The sequence below is a fragment of the Oryctolagus cuniculus genome, chromosome 9, assembly GCF_051225735.1.
Source record: "Oryctolagus cuniculus isolate XC-2025 breed Fujian yellow rabbit chromosome 9, ASM5122573v1, whole genome shotgun sequence".
NCBI lineage: Eukaryota > Metazoa > Chordata > Mammalia > Lagomorpha > Leporidae > Oryctolagus > Oryctolagus cuniculus.
The window spans coordinates 96,590,064-96,613,090 of NC_142875.1; the positions used below are offsets into that span (position 1 = coordinate 96,590,064).

General features: G+C 39.8%; 1 protein-coding gene across 1 annotated transcript in view; it reads right to left on the bottom strand.

The window, feature by feature from the left end:
* Nucleotides 1–23,027, bottom strand: part of LOC100358094 (phospholipid-transporting ATPase IB) — a 148,627-nt gene that overhangs the window by 16,686 nt on the left and 108,914 nt on the right. Inside the window, exons 29-32 of the mRNA XM_070049180.2 lie at nucleotides 19,394–19,516; nucleotides 14,120–14,198; nucleotides 5,438–5,499; nucleotides 3,475–3,531 (exon numbers count right to left, since the gene is read on the bottom strand). Of these exons, the coding sequence (XP_069905281.1) occupies nucleotides 3,475–3,531; nucleotides 5,438–5,499; nucleotides 14,120–14,198; nucleotides 19,394–19,516 (321 nt within the window). The remainder of the gene's footprint in view (nucleotides 1–3,474; nucleotides 3,532–5,437; nucleotides 5,500–14,119; nucleotides 14,199–19,393; nucleotides 19,517–23,027) is intronic.

Sequence of the window (23,027 nt, forward strand, 5' to 3'; positions counted from 1 at the left end):
TCAACCAGCAAACTATGTTTCCCAAGGTCACGCATCTTCATGTGAAGATATGGATGATCTTTGAATCGTTTGGTATTTGAGACTTCCACCCCAACGTCCTTCTCAGAATATTTTGCTGTAGATTCAAGCAATTGTTTGAATATCTAAAATAACAGTCATGTGGGTCACTCAAGCTGAGTGGTATCCAGTGTCTTTGGTAAAAATGATCAGCTCTTAGCAGGAAGTAGTTCACACAGCTGATGGGTTCTTTTGCAAGACTATCTGCTTCTGCCTACTGATTAACATAGAGCTTTCTTAAGGACCAAAAAATAAAATAAATAAATAAGTGAGACAAAAATCCGACCAATTCTTATTTGTTCTGTGTAAAAGCTTCTGAGCCAATGGCAGAAGTTGTGCTTTTAAATTGATGAACCATGCATGGGAGCCTGGCTGAAAGATCATTGCTTGTGTCTGGGCCTGGGAACTTAGGCCAAATTCCACAGTGGTTAATATTAAGGTCACACCTGAATGGTTACCTGTGGTTGCTCTGGTGTGGTTTGTGTTAGCAGAGGAATAGTAAGGGGGCCCTCAGAGAGTGCTGTCCTGAACTTCTGGTTATGCTGGGCAGTGGTCTACTGTCTCTAGTGGCAATCTATTTATTATCTGTATATGCTACTTATTATCTGCACTAGATGACTTCTTCAGGGTTTGAATTCTGTCATCTCCTCTTAGGTACTGCTTGGCAGTGATTACGTCCTAGCAGCAAAAACAAGGAGGGAAAAACCGACCTGCTACTTCTCAAAGTATGTGTTAACATGCAGTCACCAATCATCTTCAAATGCAATTTTTCACTCTTTAAATAGACACCTGTTAGTCAAAGAGTTTCCTCTTTCTGGTTGGAGCAAATAGAGCTGGCCTCCTGGTGCGGATCATGCAGAAGATCATGGGAACAGCTGGGAGCTTTGAATTTTCGAAACACTGCAATGTGTTTTTATGTTCAGGTTTGCATTAGCTGCAAAATGCTGGGCACGTCTCTCCAGGTGGGTGTTCACAGGGACAGTCCTCCAGGGGGCAGTGGCAAGCCACCGTGCGGCTCTGAGAGGCGTTTTGCTGCCTCCAGAGCTCATTCCTTGGGCCCAGGCCGGTGTAATCATTTGCTCTGGCCCTGCCATGGTGACCACAGGCAGGACTCGAAATTCAATATGTCTACAGCAGGCTCCTTTTGAAATTGCTCGTTTTGTGTGGCCTGAGAATGATGTTATGAATGTGCACATGGCCCTGGGCACAGAAGGGTTTCCCCAGCCCTGAGACTGACCTCTAGCATCCTGCACTTTCTGCAACCCCAGCCCCACAAGAAGCAGAAGCCGAGACCAGTCCCCTCACAAGTGCTCCCTCCCAGACTCCTTCTGGAGACAGAAGCCTGGGAGATGGGGGGTGGGGCTGAAGAGAGACCTCTACTTGCTAAGTCTACTCTGGACTTGAAAAAATTAACAAGTGAGATTCACTACGTGTGGGTGTGAGTGTTCCTGCATCTAGGCAATACTCTCCCTGGAGCAAATTTAGCAACAATTAAAAGCAGAAACCGAATATTTTCGACATTTCTGTTTCATCTATGTGGGATGATGCCACACTTAAAACTAGTAGGCCTTATGAATTGCTCACGTAATATTTTTGTTCAGAAATGGTCAGTACAGTTTGGAAGATAGCACCAGTCAAAAACTCTAAACAGTAACATCAGAGAAAAAATATGTGATAATTTACATTCATCTTGGTTCTTTAAAGGTGATAGGCTAATAAAAATTCACTTTCTCTTATTAACTTTTTGAGTGGAACTTCTAAAAACAGCTCATTCATAACGGTACCTATGTATATATATTTATTACTTAATTTATTGATAAATTCATAAAAATAAAATTCTGCTTAACTCATTAGAGGTTCCACTTTTAATAATAACCTATGGAGATTATTTATGTCTTTAAGTACACAAGTGTATGTATGAGGGTACTTCAAAATGTCCATGGAAAAATGGAATTAAAAATGAGGCTATTTTGGTGCAAAGCTATTTTGAAACCCATAATAGTCTTTTATTCATATTCATTTTTCATGAGCTTTTAAAAGACCCCCATCCTATGCATGCACTTCAAAAAGTTTTGCATCAGAATAAACTTATCAGGGCACTGTGGGCAGTGAGTTAAGCATTCACTTGGGATTCCAGCACCCCATATCAGAGTCCCTGGTTTGCATCTCAGCTACTCTGCTTCCCATGCAGCTTCCTGAAAATGTGATAGCTCAAGTCCTTGAGCCCCTGTCACCCACATGGGAGACCCAGTCTCAGTTCTAGGTTCCTGGGTTTGACATGGCTCAAACCTGGCTGTTGCCAGCATCTGGGGGAGTGAACCTGTAGATGGAAGATCTCTCTTCTTTTCTCCGTCTCTCTCTCTCTCTCTCTCCTTCTCATTCTACCTTTCAAATAAATGAATAAACATTTAAAAATGAATTTATCATTTAATTCTATTTTCCAAGAACTTTTTAAGTATCCTCTTGTACGTTCATAATAAAATTGGTGACATATTGTTTATAATAATAAATGTTAAGACAATTATTCTATTAAAATAATGTTAAGTATTCATGTGATGAAATACGATACAGACATTAAGTGAGCATAAAAATGAAAGATTTTAGAAGACTGCTAAAGGCTTATTACTAAGCAAAAAAAGTGTTACATAATATTAGGTAACTTGTGATTCTATTTTTAAGAAAAAAAAATCTAAAGAAAGACTGAAAGAATATAAATCAAAATGTTAATATCATTTGCATTTAACTGTATTGAGAATATATATTTCCTTCTTTTTCTGAATTAGCTAAAGTTTCTATTATAATTCTGAATTTGGATACTAGTAGCAAATGAAGGGTCTCAATTAACGGCATGATAACTTGAATTAATTTCAAGTTAAAGGCAGGAAAAAATCAACAGCCTAAAGACATTAGATGGATAATTTTGCCTTCACCCAGTTTAAATCATCACCTGAGTATGCAACACAAGAGAAAGTAAAATGGAGACCAGGAAAGAAAGTTTATTTTTTCTGAAGTTTAAAAGTAAATCTGAGCCGGCACCGCGGCTCAATAGGCTAATCCTCTGCCTAGTGGCGCCGGCACACCGGGTTCTAGTCCTGGTCGGGGCGCCGGATTCTGTCCCGGTTGCCCCTCTTCCAGGCCATCTCTCTGCTGTGGCCCGGGAAGGCAGTGGAGGATGGCCCAGGTGCTTGGGCCCTGCACCCACATGGGAGACCAGGATAAGCACCTGGTTCCTGGCTTCGGATCAGCGTGGTGCACTGGCCACAGCGTACCAGCCGCAGCGGCCATTGGAGGGTGAACCAACGGTAAAAGAAGACCTTTCTCTCTCTGTCTCTCTCTCACTGTCCACTTTGCCTGTAAAAAAAAAAAAAAAAAAAAAAAAAAAAGTAAATCTGAGAAGAAATCCTAAAGAATACTCACTTTGTTCCAAGACATTGTCTCCAACCCAGCTTTCAGACAAACGGTAACCACTACATACTGTGGGAGGTGACAGGGGAGGGAGAAAGAGATGGGAAAACGCATGACAAATTTCTGTCAGAATCCACCGCTCCCCAGTGCTTTCCTGACCCCCCCACCCCTGGTACCGTCACTGACCTCTCTGCCAACGTGCTGACCCCAGAGAGCTTAGTGCCCATACCAGGCTGAACCTGCCGACTCTTGCTGTATTTCTCCAGCAGCACCAACGTTGAGGTGTCTTTGTAAAAAGCATTTTGCTAATTTCCTTTTCTTCTACAGCTGCTGTGGTGAATTATTTTGCTATAATTTTTATTGTTGGATTTACCATTTTGGTTATATATATTTTTTAGCCTTGGGAGATTGAGAGTCCATGACATCAGTTTACTCTGGCATCTTAATGAGGTCTCTCTTTGTATGTGTGTATGCACTCATATAAATACGCTGAGAAACTCTGTAACCTATGACTAAAACCAATGCTCATGCATCAGTTCTGACATTCACATTCTCTATAAGTAACATGGAAGAATTTGACTCTATCTAAAGATCCTACTGTTATCTCTGTAGAATGTAATTTTTGGGAGGACTTGCTTGGGTTTACTGACATCTGTTTAACACTCAACAGAGTGTTTTACACGACAGGTCTCAAGAAATGTTGGTTAGTGAAGGAAACAAAGAAACAAAATCTTGCTTGATTTTATTGATTTTTTCCTAGAGCTGAGAAAAGGATAAGGCCTGAAGCAGCGGGATTTGAAAAGAAGGAACCTTGTTCTATGCACATTTCCCACTAAGAGAGAAAACACTATCTAGTCATATTTGATATTAAAAAATGTGTAATATAGACCTAAAATCACAACTAATAATATAAATAAGACAACCAGTGAAAGTGAAAGGAGGCAATATCCTAATAAGTTATTTCTTACACAGGGGAAAACATGGAGCAAATGGTTTATAATATGTTGTTAAATGAAAAAATAAATAACGCAAAATGCAGAGGAATGTTTTTACTTACATGCAGATGGGATAACACAACGTTGAATATGCATTTATGTTTAAAATTATGGATAAGAAACTGATAGCAGTAACTGCAGACACAAGACTTAGAAGTCATAAATAAAATATTAATAAACTTAATTTCATAAAGTTTATATGCAGAATATATATTGGCAAGTGCTAATGTGAAACTGGGTAAGTATTTTCGAAAGAAGTATGAGAAAACAATCAACATCTTTAGTATGTAATTACTTATAATTAATAAGACAATGATCGACAACCCAATAGAGTAATTAGTAAAGACAGACACAGAAAGTGAAAATTCTGTGATTGCTCTATTTCATTTTATGCAAATGTTTATTCTCAAAGTAAAACCTGCAATAGGGTATCATTCCATCCACTGGATCCAAATACAGTAATATCACTTCCTATGGGGTCTTAAGGAATTCAGCATTCTTATTGCTAAATTTGTGCAGCCTCTTTGGAGGAATATTTTATAATGTCTTTCAAAATTCACAATACCCTCGGATCCAGCTTTTGCACTTGTGGAAATACATCCTTAAGATTCACTTGGTCATGGACATCAGGAAGAGCCTTTGCAGCACTGTTCAGACAGTCAAAGGATCAAGGTCAACTTCAACGTCCTTTCCCAGGAGACTGGCTGACTAGGCAATGGTATGTTGTTCACACGAGCATCCTTGAAAGGATGAGGTAGATATTTAAGGGCTGATTTGAAACCATCAATAAGTTTCATTATATAGTGAAAAATTAAGATGCATAAGAACATCTTGTATCACAAAAAGGGGGTGGGGTTGGTAGCTTGCTATTGGCAAAGGTTTTGGAGTGTGAAGGAGACTTCCACTGTCTTAGAATGTTTGACTTAATTTCTTCAATTAGAAACTAGAAAAAGTGATTTCATGTACATGGGTGATCTTACCGTATAAATAAAATTTCCAAGAAACAAATAGTCTGTAGTGTAGCCATGTTGTAAGACTATATCTGAAAAGAGAAAAGTTTTTTTTTTTAATCTTCACAGAGTCTGAAACACAGAGGTTGAATTTATTCTACTACATAAATTTATTTTTACTGGCACCAAAGATGTACAATTATCAGTCATATTTCTAACTTGCCATCAGTGACAACAATGCTTCCTTTGCCTGTCATGATCATGGCACTTTCTTTCACCTCTTACTCTCTCCAAAAATACATTATCAAATGGTTAAATAAGTCACAGGAGTACATGAATGTGATTGGTAATCCAAGTTTCACATATATCAAAACCATTTGGAAGAACATAAAATTCAAAACCCAACCTGTCCAATGAGTGATGTTAGTTAATAGGAGTTTTAACAATTTTGTCATTATAGTTCCATGCTATTCCTTTTCTAAGATTGCTAAAACTATAATTACTAAAATAATAATTTGAAATCACGGTGAAAATTTTAATTTCCTCCAGCTATTGCTAAATCTTCCACAAAATGTATGATTTTCATCCTATATGAAATGTCAGTATTATCCTAAGATGAGAGTGATTTCTTTTTTTTTTTTTTTTTTTTTTTTGACAGGCAGAGATAGACAGTGAGAGAGAGAGAGACAGAGAAAAAGGTCTTCCTTCTGTTGGTTCACCCCCCAAATGGCCGCTACAGCCGGCGGGCTGCACCAATCTGAAGCCAGGAGCCAGGTGCTTCCTCCTGGTCTCCTATGTGGGTACAGGGCCCAAGGACTTGGGCCATCCTCCACTGCCTTTCTGGGTCACAGCAGAGAGCTGGACTGGAAGAGGAGCAACCGGGATAGAACCGGCTCCCCAACCAGGACTAGAACCCGGAGTATCAGCGCCACAGGTGGAGGATTAGCCTGGTGAGCTGCCATGGGTGATTTCTAAGACCATTTTTATATTTAAAATTTTTTCAGTTATATTTTGGTGGTTTCTGATCCTGGTAGGTATGAAAATTTTGGAGTGAAAATTCCTGGCCCTAATACCATTCAGATGTTATACATATGCATCTGAAGATTATTTATTCTGTTTTCCCCTGAGTTCAAACCCATTAAAATATTCAAGGCCAAATCCTATCCTAAGACCATATACAATGGATTGTTTGGGGCATTTGACTAATAGAAACTTAGATAAATACATGGGTCAGGTTAGACAAGCTAGGAAAGTGAAAACCATGGTTTTGGGGTGGGTGCTGACCTAGACTTAGAGTTTTACTGGGAGTAGGAAGATAGTATAGATGAGAAGAACACTACCGTTGACTGGAGGAAATAAAACCACTGTGCAGGAAAGCAATATTGACTCCTACTGTTCAGATACATGTTTGCCATGGACAGGGAGAAATTACCAAGTACAGCGGGGTTGGAGGGAAGCGTCCAGTGAACACTATGGAATGAGACAGAAATTCCTTGCTTCCTGGATTTTATACGAAACAACGCCAACTGAGAAACCTCCACGAAATCGACGTCAGGGACTCCAGGAGACAAAAAGCCCCACAAAGTCAGAGGCTAATGAGGGCGTCAGGCAGCTGAGCTGAGCCCAGGAGCTGCGTTTGGTGACTGGCGGTAAAGACTCTGATGGAAGCACCAAGTGTGCCTACAGCAGCAGAGCTCGGGAGACATTCCCCAAAATACACGCCTGTAGGCATCTGGCCTAGCACCAAGATGCCAGCGTGCCGAAAGAGAGAGCCTGGGTTCAAGTCCCAGCTGTGCTTCTGATTCTGGCTTCCAGCAGATCCCGGGAGGGAGCAGTGATGGTGTAAGGAGTCGGGTGCCTGCCAGCCACATGGGAGACCTGGATTGCGTTCCTGGATCCCAGCTTTGTTTGGCCTAGCTCTCACTGCTGCAGACACTTGGGAAATGAAGCAGTGAATGAGAGCTAGTGCTTCCCTTACTCCTCCAGCAAATTTGTTTTTTAAAGTACACTACTTGTGGGGCCGGTGCCATGGCTCACTTGGCTACTCCTCTGCCTGCAGCACCGGCATCCCATATGGGCACTGGGTTCTAGTCCCAGCTTCCTCTTCCAGTCCAGCTCTCTGCTGTGGCCCAGGAAAGCAGTGAAGAATGGCCCAGGTGATTGGGCACCTGCACCCACGTGGGAGACCAGGAGGAAACACCTGGCTTCATGGGGGGTGAACCAACAGAAGGAAGACCGTTCTCTCTGTCTCTCTCTCTCACTGTCTAATTCTACCTGTCAAATAAGTAAGAAAAAAAAAAAAGTACACTACTTACAAGAACTGTTTTCAAATACCTGGGACAGAAAATTCTAATTCCATGAACAGTAACATAAAGAAACAAGCATTTCGCCTGTAATAATAATCCATAAGGGGGCTGGCACTGTGTTGTAGCAGGTAAAAGTCATGGACTGCAGTGCTGGCTTCCCATATGGAATCTGGTTCGAGACCTGGCTGCTCAGCCTCCGATCCAGCTCTCTGCTGTGGTCTGGGAAAGCAGTGGAAGATGGCCCAAGTGCTGGGGCCCATGCACGCACATGGGAGACCTGGAAGAAGCTCCTGGCTCCCGGATTTCGAATCAGCCCAGCTCCAGCAGTTGAGGGCATTTGGGGAGTGAACCAGTGGATGGAAGATCTCTGTCTCTCTTTCTCTGTACCTCTGTCTCTGCCTCTCTGTAACTCTGTCTTTCAAATGAATAAATAAATCTTCAAAATAAAAATAAATAAACTGTTAGGAAAAAGAAGAATGTTGTGTTTCATGATTTTGTGTGGTAATTATTCATTGTACTATCAATTTTGGTCATTTATATAAAATATATTTTTAAATGGTTTAAAAGTAAATGAGTGCAAAAGTACAGCAAAATTCATCACATGAGGAATACTCACCAGGGAATTTTGCAACAAAACCCAGTGTAATCAACCAACAAAGAAATCATCAGAGAAGCCACAGTAATATGGCAGGCTGTGAGTGTTTGATACATTGAACTGTAGAGTTAAGATTAAGCAGGCTGGGGCCTGTGTTATGGTGCAACGAGTTAAGCCGTTGCCTGCTTCTGATTCAGCTCCCTGCTAATGCACCTGAGAAAGCAGCAGAAGATGGTTCAAGTGCTTACGCCCTGCCACCCACATGGGAGACCTCGATGGGTTTCCTGGCTCCTGGCTCTGGCCTGGCCCTGCCCTGGCTGTTGTGGCTATTTGGAACCTGTGAATGGAAGCCCTCTCACTCTGTCTCTCCCCCCGCCTCTCTGTTGCTCTTTCTTTAAATAAATAAATAAATAAATCTTTAAAAAATTTTATAAAAGACAAAGCAGGCAAAAGCAATTGTGATGGAAGGATGATCAATGTGACTGTAATTTCTGCATGTCCACATAGTGTGGAAATCATTCCATTTACATAGTATGCAAGGTGCAGGTGAGGCAGATGGGAAGTAAAGGACATCTGCAGATTGTCTCATCAATGCTAACTGCAAGTCCCTGGAAAACATTCAAAGCTAGCAAATCAAGTAATAGAATTATATTTCACAGTATGAAGGCATACCGTATACAAGATAAGGGGATGCTGGGGAAAAGGGAAAATAAAAAGAAGGAAGAGAAATAGGATAATTCTGCCATTCTTCACAAAGGAAACAAATGGATTTTTCTACAGAAATAGAATATTGCTTATATATACTTATAATAAAAAATGACCATAAGAACAAAAATTCAAACCTTCCTGAGTATCATAAGGTCACACAAACAGAACAAAGAAGACCAACCCAGAATTAAAGATTAGAAAAATATATTAAAACAGGAATGCAAGCAGTGGGAATTCTGTGGGAGGAGGAGACACAGTGGATCTGCGTGGAAGGCGCCCATGTGGGTGCTGGCACTGCAGGCAGTGGATCTACCCGCTATGCCACAGTGCCGGCCCCATGCAGACTCTTTTCCAAAGCAGCTGTACTGTGCTGCATTCTGGTCAGCAGTACGTGAAGGTTCCAATCTCTCCACAACCTTGTCAACACTTCTTGAATCTGCTATTTAATTATAGTTATCCTAATTGCTATGAAGTGGTATCTCATTGTGGGTTTAATTTATATTGCTTTAAGGATCAATGATGTTTAATATCTTTTCATGTTTTTATTGGTTATTTGTTCTTTGGAGAAATGTCCATTTAAATCCTTTGCCTATTTAAAACATTGTGTCATTTGCCTTTTTATGGTTGACTTAAGTATTCTCTACATATTCTGGATACAAGTCTCTTGCTGCATAATTCACAAATGCTTTATTCCATTCTGGGGAAGCAAAATTCTAAACTCTTCAGGAACCACCAAACTGTTTTCCATAAGGGCTGTACTAATTCACATTTCCATCAACGGTGTGTAAGGTTCCTTCTTCATATCCTCACCAACACTTATCTATTATAAAAGCCATTCTAACAGGTTTGAGATGAAATCTCATTGTGATGACTAGTGATTATAAGTATATTTTCACATACCTGTTAACTGCTTGTATGTATTCTTTTGAGAAATATCTGTTCACTTCCTAGCCTACTCTAATTTGGGTATCAGCTGTCTTATGATTAAGCTGTTTGAATTCTTTATATACTTTGGATGTTAATCCTTTACCAGACGATAGTGTTACAGAAGCTTTTCAGTTTCATGTAATCCCATTTGTCTGTTTTGCTTTTGTTACCTGTACTTTGGGGTTCATATTCAAGAAACCACTGCACAGACCAGTGTCATGGAACTTTTGCCTTGTTTCCTTTCTTCTAAGTGATTTTATAGTTTCAGGTATTGCATGTAAGTCCTTAATGCATTTTGACTTGATTTTTATGTAAGGTATGAGATAAGGGTCTAATTTCACTCTTGTACATGTGGATAACCACTCATGTCAATAACATTTATCAAAGAACTGTGCTTTCCTCATTGTGTATTCTTGGTAACTTTGTTAAAAATCAATTGATGTATATGTGGCTTAATTTCTGGGCTCTCTATTCGGTCCCATTGGCCTATGTGCCTCTTCAGGCCAGAACCACGCTGTTTTGATCACATAGCCTTGCTGTATACTATAGTATAACCCAGGTAGTATTATGCCCAGGCTTCTTCTTCTTTTTTTTCCCTCCACAATGCTCACATTGCTTTGGTCTTTTGTGGTTAAATACAAATTTTAGGGTTGATTTTTCTCTTTCTGTGGAAACTTTAATTGGAATTTGCATAGCAACTACATTAAATCTGTAGATCATTTTGAATAGTATGGACATTTTAACTATCAATTCTTCCAATCCATGGATGCGTCATATCTTTCCATTTACTTGTTTCCTTCGAAATTTTATCTTTTCTTTTTCTAAAGATTTATTAATTTATTTGAAAGGTAGAGTTATAGAGAGAGAGAAAGAAAGAGAGAAAACTTCCATCCAATGGTTCACTCCCCAGATGGATGCAGCAGCTAAGGCTAAGCCAGACAGAAGCCAGGAGCCAGGAACCAGGAACTTCTTCCAAGTATCCCAAGCAGATACAGCGACCCGGGTCTGGAACCTGGTGTGCCAGCGCCGCCGGCAGAGGATTAGCCTAGTAAGTCATGGTGCCAGCCTCCAGCTGAATTTTAGAAACAGCTTGTCCATTTTTTCAGCAAAGTCAGCCAGAAATATTGCCATCTTAACTATGGTAAGTCTTCTAGCCCATAAATGTGGATTTCTTTACATTGATTTTAAACTTTCTTTTACTTCTTAAACAATATTTTGTATGGTCTTCACAGTATAAATTTGTCTTTCGTTTGTTAAACCTATTGTTAAGTATTTTATTTAAAAAAAATTCTAGATTTATTTATTATTTGAAAGGCAGAGTTACAGAGAGGCAGAGGCAGAGGCAGAGAGAGAGAGAGAGAGAGATCTTCCATCTGCTGATTCACTCCCCAAATGGCTGCGATGGCCAGAGTTGGGCCAATCTAAGGCCAGGAGCCAGGAGCTTCTTCTGGGTCTCCCATGTGGGTATAAGGGCCCAAAGACTTGAGCCATCATCCATTGCCTTTCCCAGGACATAGCAGAGAGCTGGATCAGAAGTGGAGCAGATGGGACTCAAACCAGCACCCATAGAGGATGCTGTTACTGTAGGCGACAGTTTTACTGGCAACGCCACAGCACCAGCCTCTGTTAAGTATTTTATTCATGCTGATACACTGTAAATCTGATTGCTTTCTTAATTTCATTTTTAGTTCACTTTTCCTTATTGTGGAGAAGTAAAATTGATTTTTGTATATGGCTCTTATTTCCTGAAAGGCTGCTTAACTTGTTTATGCATTCTAATGTTGTTTTAGTATTTTTGAGACTAGCCTTTTGGGGTTTGCTGTTACCTCAGAAGAGCTCTAGTGAACTCTCTCTTTCCCTGAACCTGTCTTTTTGGAGTTATTGTGAATGGGACTGATCTTAAAAGTTCTTTTTCAGCCATGACACTGTTTGTGTATGCAGAGGCTATTGATTTTTCTGTGTTGATTTTATATCCTACCACATTACCAAACTCTTTTATGAATTCCAATAGTCTCTCAGTGGAGTCTTTTGGATCCCCTATATATAGAATCATGTCATCTGCAAATAGGGATAGTTGGACTTCCTCCTTTTCAAATTTATCCCTTTGATTTCTTTTTCTTGACTAATGGATCTGGCTAAAACTTCCAGAACTATATTAAATAGCAATGGTGAGAGTGGACATCCTTGTCTGGTTCCAGATCCTAGTGGAAATGCTTCCAGCTTTTCCCAATCAATAGGATTTTGGCTGTGGGTTTGTCATAAATTGCCTTGATTGTGTTGAGGAATGTTCCTTCTATACCCAATTTGCTTTAAGGTTTTCATCATGAAGGACGTTGTATTTTCTCAAATACTTTCTCCTTATCTATTGAGATAACCATATGGTTTTTGTTCTTAGTTTGTTAATGTGGTGTATCCCATTGATTGATTTGCAATGTTGAACCATCCCTGAATATCAGGGATAAATGCCATCTACTTGGTCTGGGTGAATGATCTTTCTGATGCATTGTTAGATTCGATTAGCTAGTATTTTGTTGAGGGTTTTGTTTCAGGATTTTATTTTTTAGAATTTAAATATATCCAACGTAAAGTATATAGTTGCTAGAAATGCCTAATAAAATACCTAATAAAAATGCCTAATAATTAAAATGGCCAGTGCTGCGGCTCATTTGGCACTGCGGCACTGGCACCCTGGGTTCTAGTCCCAGTTGGGGCGCTGGATTCTGTCCCAGTTGCTCTTCTTCCAGTCCAGCTCTCTGCTGTGGCCTGGGAGTGCAGTGGATGATGGCCCAAGTCTTTGGGCCCTGCACCCGCATGGGAGACCAGGAGGAAGCAACTGGCTCCTGGCTTCAGATCGGTGCAGTGCGCCAGCTGTAGCGGCCATTTGGGGGGTGAACCAAGGGAAAAGGAAGACCTTTCTCTCTCTCTCTCTCTCTCTCTCTCTCTCTCTCTCTCTCTCTGTCTAACTCTGCCTGTCAATATATATATATATATAATTAAATTTCACATCTTATAATATGACATATAAACCCATTGTATATAAATGGTATCTTTATAAATATATCTCCTAGTTTTGGATGTATTAGACCCAAATGAAAATTTTGCACATAATAGTATTGGGAATATCATATGTCATGAAAAGAAGACTTGTTTGAATAATCAAGTGTAAGTTTAAATTTTTATATGATCTTATTAGAATCATGTTACAGTCTAAATTGAACTATGACATTTTAGAAGTGAAAATGACATGGGGCCCAGAATAGGCAGGGAGATAGGGAAAAATGAGCTGGAAGAAATTCTCACAATTTCTGTCTCACAGACATACACTTTGACTCCACTCCCATATATGCCGATCCAGTGTACCCACTTTCCCATGATGGACCTGGTTCTGAGACTGGGAAGTAGATGCTGTGTTGAACATATGTAAGCTGAGCTCCATGGGGAAATGCCATGAAGCTCCCAGAAAACCTCATGCACACTAAGCCCTGACCAAACTCCACCCCATCTGCATGTTCATTAGGGCTTTAACCCTCACCCCATAGAAGGGATGACTGGACGTGGGAGTGGAATGGCTCTTTTCTTGCCTTCTGCCATACTCTTCCTTTGTGGCCATCTTGTAGTGAGTATCTTTCCTCGTGGGGTTGTCTACTCTCATGCCTGAATGTATACTCACTCTCCCACTTTAAATAAATTATGCTTTCATTCATGTACCTTATTTTGTTTCTACATTGAATTATTATCTCACATGGGAGCAAGGACTTGGAATAAAGACTGGGAAACATATTCCTACAACAAATACAGGAAATCAAGTAGGCTTAAAAACAAACTCACTAATTAAGAGGCATCTATGATCATAAATGTTTATCAGAACTACTGTGCTTTGCATTAGACCACCTGACTCGGGTATTTATTAAAAATTAACACCAAAAGTATTGGTTCTCACTTTATACATGTCAGAGGAAAAGAGAACGGGTCCTAAAGATCACCCATTAACTGTTCAAAGTGCAGGCTGGTAACCAGAGGAATGTCCAATATCAGAATTAGGTGAATATTTTATATTTTGCTAAATTTTATCTCTGTGACCTCCAGTTCTTTCTGTGGGCACACAGAGACTCAAACATTAATTCTGGTGAGAGTAACATAGTCTTTGCTGAATATCTGAAAAAGTGAAGGCATTACCATGCTTCAGCATTTTTGCAGGAAACCAGAAGAGAATGAAGGAGTGGACCAAAGCATTCATACACTGGATCCAAAACACCTAAAAGACGACAAAGGAAGAAAGTCAAGATGATACCTTCATCAGAATATAAACATATGTGATATTGTGTGGTATATTTGCTGAAGAGGACAGTTACAAAGTTAAAATGTTTTTCTGGTGTTTGAAAATTTGTATTTCACTATTTTACTTTGAAAGAAATGACTGCAGGTGTCAGAGCTGTAGCATAGCAGGTAAAGCCACCTCTTGCGATGTTGTCATTCCATATGAGCACTTGTTTGAGTCCTGGCTTCTCCACTTCTGATCCAGCTCCCTGCTAATGCTCATGGGAAAGTAGCAGAGGACAGTCCAGGTACATGGGCCCCTGCATCCATGTGGGAATTCTGGCCTGTTGCAGCCATTTGGGGAGTGAATCAGCTGGAGGACATTCTCTGTCTCTCTCTCTCTCTCTGTAACTCTGCCTTTCATATAAGTGAATAAATCTTTAAAAAAAAGAAATGACTACAAAATTATAGGATAATATTATTTGATAGTTCATGAATTATATGCTAATATAATTTGAAATTATAGAATATCATTGGAATTATTTAATATTATAATATTATAAGACTATGTAACACTGTTTTTATTCTATTAAATATAAATGTATAGAGCTGAGGTGTATTTGTTATAAAAAAATTATGAAGGATTAAATTATCCAGTGTAACAGAACAAGAAGTAATATTTTTTTAAAGATTTATCTATTTATGGAAAGGCAGAGTTACAGAGAGGCAGAGGCATAGAGAGAGATGTCTTCCATCTGCTGGTTTACTCCCCAAATGACTGCAATGGCCAGAGCTGCACTGATCCAAAGTCAGGAGCCAGGAGCCAGAAGCCTCTTCTGGGTCTCCCACATGGGTGCGGGGGCCCAAAGACTTAGGCATCTTCTACTGCTTTCCCAGGCCAAAGCAGAGAGCTGGATCTGAAGTGGAGCAGCAGGGATTCAAAGGTGTCCCCATATGGGATACTGGCACTGCAGGCAGTGGCTTTACCTGCTACACACCACAGTGCCGGTCCCTGAAGAATTTGTAAAAGAAATAAATATTTTTCAATTTAGAAATTACAGAACTTTAAATGGAACTTTGTTCTGTACTTTGTATGATATAATTTCATCTTTTTTTAGTTTACATTTACACCTTGACTTTGCTCAATTTAATTTTCAATATCCATGAACAATTTTCTGAAAGAAATTCTCAATTCTCAATAATATGAAGTCTCTGAGCTCAATCAAACAATAGTGCACATTAGTTAGATGATAAAAATAATGAAAGTAAAAGTTTTTATTCCTTCAGTTATTTTATTTTATTTTATTTTATTTTATTTATTTATTTATTTTTTGACAGGCAGAGTGGACAGTGAGAGAGAGAGACAGAGAGAAAGGTCTTCCTTTGCCGTTGGTTCACCCTCCAATGGCCGCCGCGGCCGGCGCGCTGCGGCCAGCGCACCGCGCTGATCCGATGGCAGGAGCCAGGAGCCAGGTGCTTTTCCTGGTCTCCCATGGGATGCAGGGCCCAAGCACCTGGGCCATCCTCCACTGCACTCCCTGGCCACAGCAGAGGGCTGGCCTGGAAGAGGGGCAACAGGGACAGAATCCAGCGCCCCAACCGGGACTAGAACCCGGTGTGCCGGCGCCGCTAGGCAGAGGATTAGCCTACTGAGCCGCGGCGCCGGCCCCTTCAGTTTTAAATATACCATTTATTTTCAGGTTTCCCAGAAATATTCATTAATAAAGGACTAAAAAAGAGCGTGGAAAAATATAAGCGACATATCCACAATTTCCTGGAATCAGATAGTTTTAAGGAAAAAATGTAAGAAAAGAGTTTAGAAAAGAAAAAGCAAATGCCAGATTGGAAAACCTCAAGATTCATGGAATCATGAAAAGGAGTGAAGAATAGTTCTCCCTGTACTGAACACTGCTCCTGTTCTGAGTGACAATTCTTAAGTCATACGAAAAAGATCAAAATGTTTCCAATGAACTTGCTGTGTTCTAGTATACAGAATACTAAAGGCAATACAAATGTACCCAGCACTTACCCAGGTAAAATTTAGGTATTAAGAATTCAATCCAGAATTACTGGGCAAGCAAAGAGGTAGGAAAACACTACCCAAAATAAGGAGGTAAATAAGTCAATGAAATCCACCCCAGAATCAACACAGATGTTGTAATTTTAAGACAGGGATAATGAAACAATTATAATAGCTGTATTTTATATGTTCAAAAGTTATGGCACTAAAGCAGACTTACATACTTTGTAAACAAACACGCAGGACTACATCCCATTGAAACTTTGTTTACAAAAACAAGCAGAGACTAGAATAGGCCCAGACATCCTCCTACTCACAAACCCACTGATACAAGAGGCTCAGCGAACGCCACCAGACCTAAGAAGCACAAGAAACGTGAATAAGGCATCCCAATTGAAATTTTCACATCCAGTAATAGGAATAATTGCTTTAAGTGTTAAAAGTAGCCAGAGAGGTAAAAAAAAAAAAAAAGACACATTACATACAGAGACATAAAGATGAGGATATCAGCAATTTCACATCAAAACAATGCAAACAAGAAGGTGATGGAAAATACTGAAAGAAACTATCAACTCATAATTTCATACCAAGCAAAAATAATTTTAAAAAATGAAAGTGAAAGATTTATTCATAGATAAAACAGTTGAAATAGTTCTTTGCCAGCAGATTCATGCAAGGAATGTTTAAGGAAGTCCTTCAGAATGAAACAAATTAAGAAAGATAATAATGTGAATTTACACAAAAGATAGATCATTGAAAATAATTATAGGGGTAACAATAGTCTAAAAATAATTATTTACTATTATTTAGCTTAAAAATAATTGTTTAAACAAAATAAACCAATATAGTGAAGAGTTTCTAAAGTATATAGCATGAATATCCACAAGATTAGGCAAGTAATGGAAGTATACTAAATTAAATTTTATGTTATATGTAAAGTATTATATCACTTAAAGGTAGACTATAATAACCTAAAGACATACATGAATTCCAAAGCAAGTTCTAACATAAGAAAACTAAGAGTTATAGCTAATAAGCCAACAAAGAAGATAAATAGGAATTTATGAAAATGAATCAATCCAAATGAAGGAAGAGAAAGAAGGAAAAAATTATAGATAGGATAAATTGAAAATGCCAAGATGCTAAGTTTACATTTAGCCATATCAGCAAGCACATCAAATGTGAATGCTTAAACATTCAGTTAAAAGGGACATATGGCCAGACTGGATAACAAAGCCAGAGTATAAATTGCCTACAAGAATCATTTAAATATTGGGATTCAAATGGGTAAAAAATAGAGGCAGCTAGAGTAATTACATGACTATAAAAGTAGATTGCAGTGCAACGGACACTTTCAGAAGTGGAAAAGGTCATTGATAAAGGGATCAATTAAGAGAACATAAAAATCCCAATATATAATACAATACAATAGGTGGATAGTAATATATCTAATAACAGGTTCAAAATACAGGAAGCAAAATAGGTAGAATTTCAATGGTAAATAAACCCACAATTGTGGTTGGAGATTTCAATGCCTCTTCATAACTGATAGAACAAGTAGAAATTTTGAACAACATTAATTACGAACTTCACCTTACACAGTTTTTGAAGTAAAGATGAACTGTCTCAAAGACAAAGCATACTTTGAGCCACCATATAAGTCTTAATACACTCAAAAGACTTCTGCTTCTTCTAGGTGTCTATATTTCTTGAAAGCATCACAAATAATTGAGATGCATATTCAGAATTGACAAGGCAGTGTGTCATTGCTCTTACAGCCTATAAAAGTCTTTTTACTCTCCCTGACTTCCTGCCAGAGAATCACAAGTCCTGTGATCTCAGGAAGCAACTCTCCCAAGAGAATTACCTGGAGCAACGTCACATTTGAAGGCAGACTGAAGTTCCTCCTTGGTTCTATCCAGGACCACCCGACACACAGCATACCTCCTGAGGCAGCTCAGTGAGACCACACCTGACAGCTTCCTTCTTTTTCACAACACTTTTTTTTTCATTTCCCACATAAAATTATTTCTATTCCTTGAATTTCAATCTCTGCACAGGCTGCACTTCTTTTTTTTAAAGACTTATTTATTTATTTGAAAGACAGAATTACAGACAGGCAGAGGGAGAGAGGGAGAGAGAGAGAGAGGTCTTCCATCCGCTGGCTCACTCCCCAAATGGCCACAATGGCTGGAGCTGAGCCGATCCAAAGCCAGGACCCAGAAGCTTCTTCTAGGTCCCCCATGTGGGTGCAGGGTTCCAAGGACTCAGGCCATCTTCTACTGCTTCCCCAGGCCATACTAGAGAGACAGATTGAAAGTGGAGCAGCAGGGACTTGAACCAGTGCCCATATGGGATGCCAGCACTATAGGCGGCAGCTCTACCTGCTATGCCACAGCACCGACCCTCCTTTGGTTTTAAAATTATTTTCCTGGGTGTTGGGGATGTGAAGCAGCTTGTTAATCTACCACTTGCAATGCAGGAATCCTATATCACAATGCCAGTTTGAGTCACAGTTGCCCTGCTTTTCACCCAGCTCCCTGATAACGTACCCAGGAAAGCAGTGGGAGATGGCCCAAGTGCTTGGAGCCTGCTACCCATGCGGGAGACTCAGATGGAGTTCCTTACTTCTGTCTTTGGCCTTGCCCAGCTGTTGAGTCCATTTGGAGAATTAACCAATGGATGAAAGTTCTCTCCCTCCCACCTCTCCGTTTTTCTCTCTCCTCTGTCACTCTGCCTTTTAAATAAACAAAATCTTAACAGGGGCCAGTGCTATGGCTTATTGGGCTAAAGTCTGCCTGTGTCACCAGCATCCCATATGGGCACCAGTTCAAGTCTCAGCTGCTCTTCTTCTGATCCAGCTCTCCACTATGGCCTGGGAAAGCAGTAGAACACAGCCCATGTGCTTGGGCCCCTGTACCCACGTGGGAGACCAGGAAGAAGCTCCCAGCTCCTGGCTTCGGATAGGCTCAGCTCAGGCTTTTGTGGCCATCTGGGGAGTGAACCAGTGGATGCAAGACCTTTCTCTCTGTAACTCTACCTCTCAAATAAATAAATAAAATCTTAAAAGACAAAAGAAGACAATTATTCCTAAAACATCAGAAAAGGAAGAGACCAAATATGCCTTTGGAATCAAGTTGGGGTGACAGACCTGCAACACAGTTTCTGTTTACCTTTGTGTTGAAAGTTTCTCCTGTCTGAGGAATTCTGTAGAGTTCTGGATACTTGATCAGGCTCTCCTCACTGCAACACCGTTCAAAGATTCCCAGAGTTAAAGGTGGTAATGATGTGAAAATCTACATGGAAAACAAGCATCTATTTTTAAAAAATAAAGCTTTGAGGCTGTCTCTGAGTTCGTACCACAGTACCAATGCCGATCTCCTTGCTCTGATAATGGATGGTGCCTCTCGAAGACAGCATGATGGGGGAGACTCAGAGCTCTCAATGACTTCTGCAACTCCTAGTAAACTATTTAAATATAAGTTAATTACAAATGAGCTATAGGTGAGTCACATAAATTCATTCAGATCTACCAACTCATGATGATCTAATTTTCCTAACTGACCAACTCATTGTTCAATAGCTATAACTATATAAATGTTCCTTTGTGAGTATGATGGATCTATTTTATTTTGCTGTGTTTGCAAGTATAAAATGAATGGATTGAGTGTCCAACTATGGAAGTAGTAGGTGTAAGACTGCCACTAATGTAGCAACATCATCTACTCCCCTCATAAGAATTCCTGTTTTAGAGCTTATTTACCTGCTGGTTTTAGTACACAGAAGGCACTCAATACTGATAAGTGAAAGTTTGACTAAATGAAACCAGTTCATAAGAATTCTTTATTCAGATTACTATCATTAGAAACAAAAAAAGAAACATATTCCATTCATTTGCTCTTTGAATATTTCTTAAACAACCGTTATGCTAGGAACCCTGTTAAATGAAAAAGATGTAATCCTTTTTAAAAAAAAAAAAAACTGTGAATCTTCTCAAGGAGGCAATCTGGTAAAAGCAGGCATAATATTTATGGGAAGAGGAAGGAAGGAAACCGGAGGAAAGTGGAGAGAAAAATGAGTGAAGGAGGGGCTGGCGTTTGCTTCCAATCCAGCCCACTGCTAAATGTGCCTGGGAAGCAGCAGGAGATGGCTGAAGTTCCTGGGCCCCTGACATCCATAGGGAGACACAGGTGGAGCTCCTGGCTACTGGCTTCAACTTGGCCCAGCCCTGGATGTTGCGGCATTTGGGAAGTGAACCAGTTGATGGAAGATATTCTCTCTCTCTCTCTCTCTCTCTCTCTCTCCCTCTCCCTCTCCCTCTCCCTCTCCTCTTTGTCTTTCAGATAAAAGAATCTTCTAGACAAATAAGTGAAGAAGGGGAAAATTCAAGCAAGGACATAAAACTACAAGCTATGTTCACTGCTGTGTTTGACCATATGCTGCCACAAAACACTTCTTGGGGGGCTGGCGCTGTGGTGCAGTGGGTTAACGCCCTGGCCTGAAGTGCTGGCATTGCATATGGGCGCCGGTTCAAGACCTGGCTGTTCCACTTCCGATCCAGCTCTCTGCTATGGCCTGGGAAAGCAGTAGAAGATGGCCCAAGTGCAGGGCCCCTGCATCCACGTGGGAGACCCAGAAGAAGCTCCTGGCTCCTAGCCTCCAATCGGCACAGTTCTGGCCATTGCGGCCAATTGGGGAGTGAACCATCAGATGGAATGGATGTTGTAACTGCTAGGCTCAATTACCACTCCTGTATGTTGCTGTGTATACACTGCTGGATTTGATTAGTTAAAAGCTTGCAGAGACTTTTGCACCTGCATGCAGGAGGAATACTGGGCTGTAGTTTTCTTTTGTTTTCCCTTTGGGTAAGGATGCATCATAAATAAATTGGGAGTGATTCTTCCTGCTCTTTTTTGGAAGACATTGAAATTTGTTAATAGTTATGGAAAAAAGATTCTGATAGGAAGGTTTTAAACAGAATTCAAAACTTTTAATAAATATGAGGTCTTTGAGTTCTTGGAAAATATTTTGTAATTTATGTCTTTTAAGGAATTTGTCCAATTCACCAAGGAGCTTACCAATTTCATCTAAGATATAAACTATATCATAAAAATGCTCATCATGATTTCTCACTATCTGTTGAATCTGTGGTGATGGCTTTTCTTTCATTCTTGATATTGTTCATTAGTTTCTTTTATGTATTTTGATTTATTTGATCAGTCTGGCTAGAGATTTAGCAACTACTGATCTTGTCTAAGAGTGATATTTTGTTTGACTGGTTTTCCTTATTGTGTCTCCACTTTATATTCATTCTCTATTTTATTTTTGCTCTGCTTGATTTGGGCTCCATCTACTCTTCTTTTCCAACCTTCTTTGGGATGATTCCTGAATAACTAATTTTAGGTGCTTATTTTCTTTCTTTCTTTTTTAAAAGATTTATTTATTTATTTGAAAGTCAGAGTTACAAAGAGAGCAGAGGAGAGGCAGAAAGAGAGAGAGAGAGACAGAGACAGAGACAGAGAAAAAGGTCTTCCATCCAATGGTTCACTCCCCATTTGGCTGCCAACAGCCAGAGCTGTGCTGGTCTGAGGCCAGGAGCCAGGAGCTTCTTCCAGGTCTCCCATACAGTTTCAGGGGCCCAAGGACTATGGCCATCTTCTACTGCTTTCCTAGGACATAGCAGAGAGCTGGATCGGAAGTAGAGCAGCCAGGACTCAAACTAGTGCCCATATGGGATGCTAGCACTACAGGCGGTGGTTTTACTTGCTACACCACAGCTTATTTTCTAATATAAGCATTGAAAGATATAAGCATTCCTCTACACACTGCTTTAGCTTCACCTCTTACAATTTGAAAAGCTGTTTTCAATTTTGATCTGTTCAAATATCTTATGATATTTATAAGTGTGTTCTTTGATTCTCAAATTCACAGGCATTTCATTAATATGATGCTGTTATTAATTTCTAGTTTAACCGCATTGTGGGCAGGGGACATGTTCTTATGATATTAATCCTTTTGGGTTTATTAAGACTTGTTTTATTGCCTAGCAAGCGACTACACATTTGAAAAATATGTATATTCTGCTGTTGTGGAGTTTTCTACAAATATTAATTTTGTCAAATTGGTTACAATATTGTTCAAATCTTCTATTTACTTAATGATTTTTAACCCATAATTTCTATCACTTAGGAGTGTTTAGGGGCCAGTGCTGTGGTGTAGTGGGTAAAGCTGCCATCTGCAGGGCCAGCATCCCATATGGGTGCTGGTTCAAGACCCGGCTGCTCCACTTTACGGCTCTCTGCTATGACCTGGGAAAGCAGTAGAAGATGGCACAAGTCCTTGGGCCCCAGCACCCACGTGGGAGACCCGGAAGAAGCTCCTGGCTCCTGGCTTCAGATCGGCGCAGCTCCAGCTGTTGCAGCCAATCAGGGAGTGAACCAGTGGATGAAGACCTCTCTCTCTCTCTGCCTTTCCTTCTCTCTCTGTGTAACTCTGACTTTTAAATAAATAAATAAATCTTTAAAAAAGAGAGAGAGAGGAGTGTGGACTTATTAAATTTGCCATTTAATTATATCAGTTTCTTCTTTGTTTCTAATAATTATCTTATTAATGATTACAAATCTAGAATTATAATGTGTTGTGATAAACTAATCCCTTTATTATTAAGAAGTGTCTATCATTAACCACAGTTCTTGTTCTGAAGTCTTCTATTTCTGTAATTTATACAGCTACTTCTGCTTTCTTTGGGTTAGTGTGAATCTGGGAAATTGAGTATTTTCTTTATTAAAAATTTGGAATGGGCCAGCG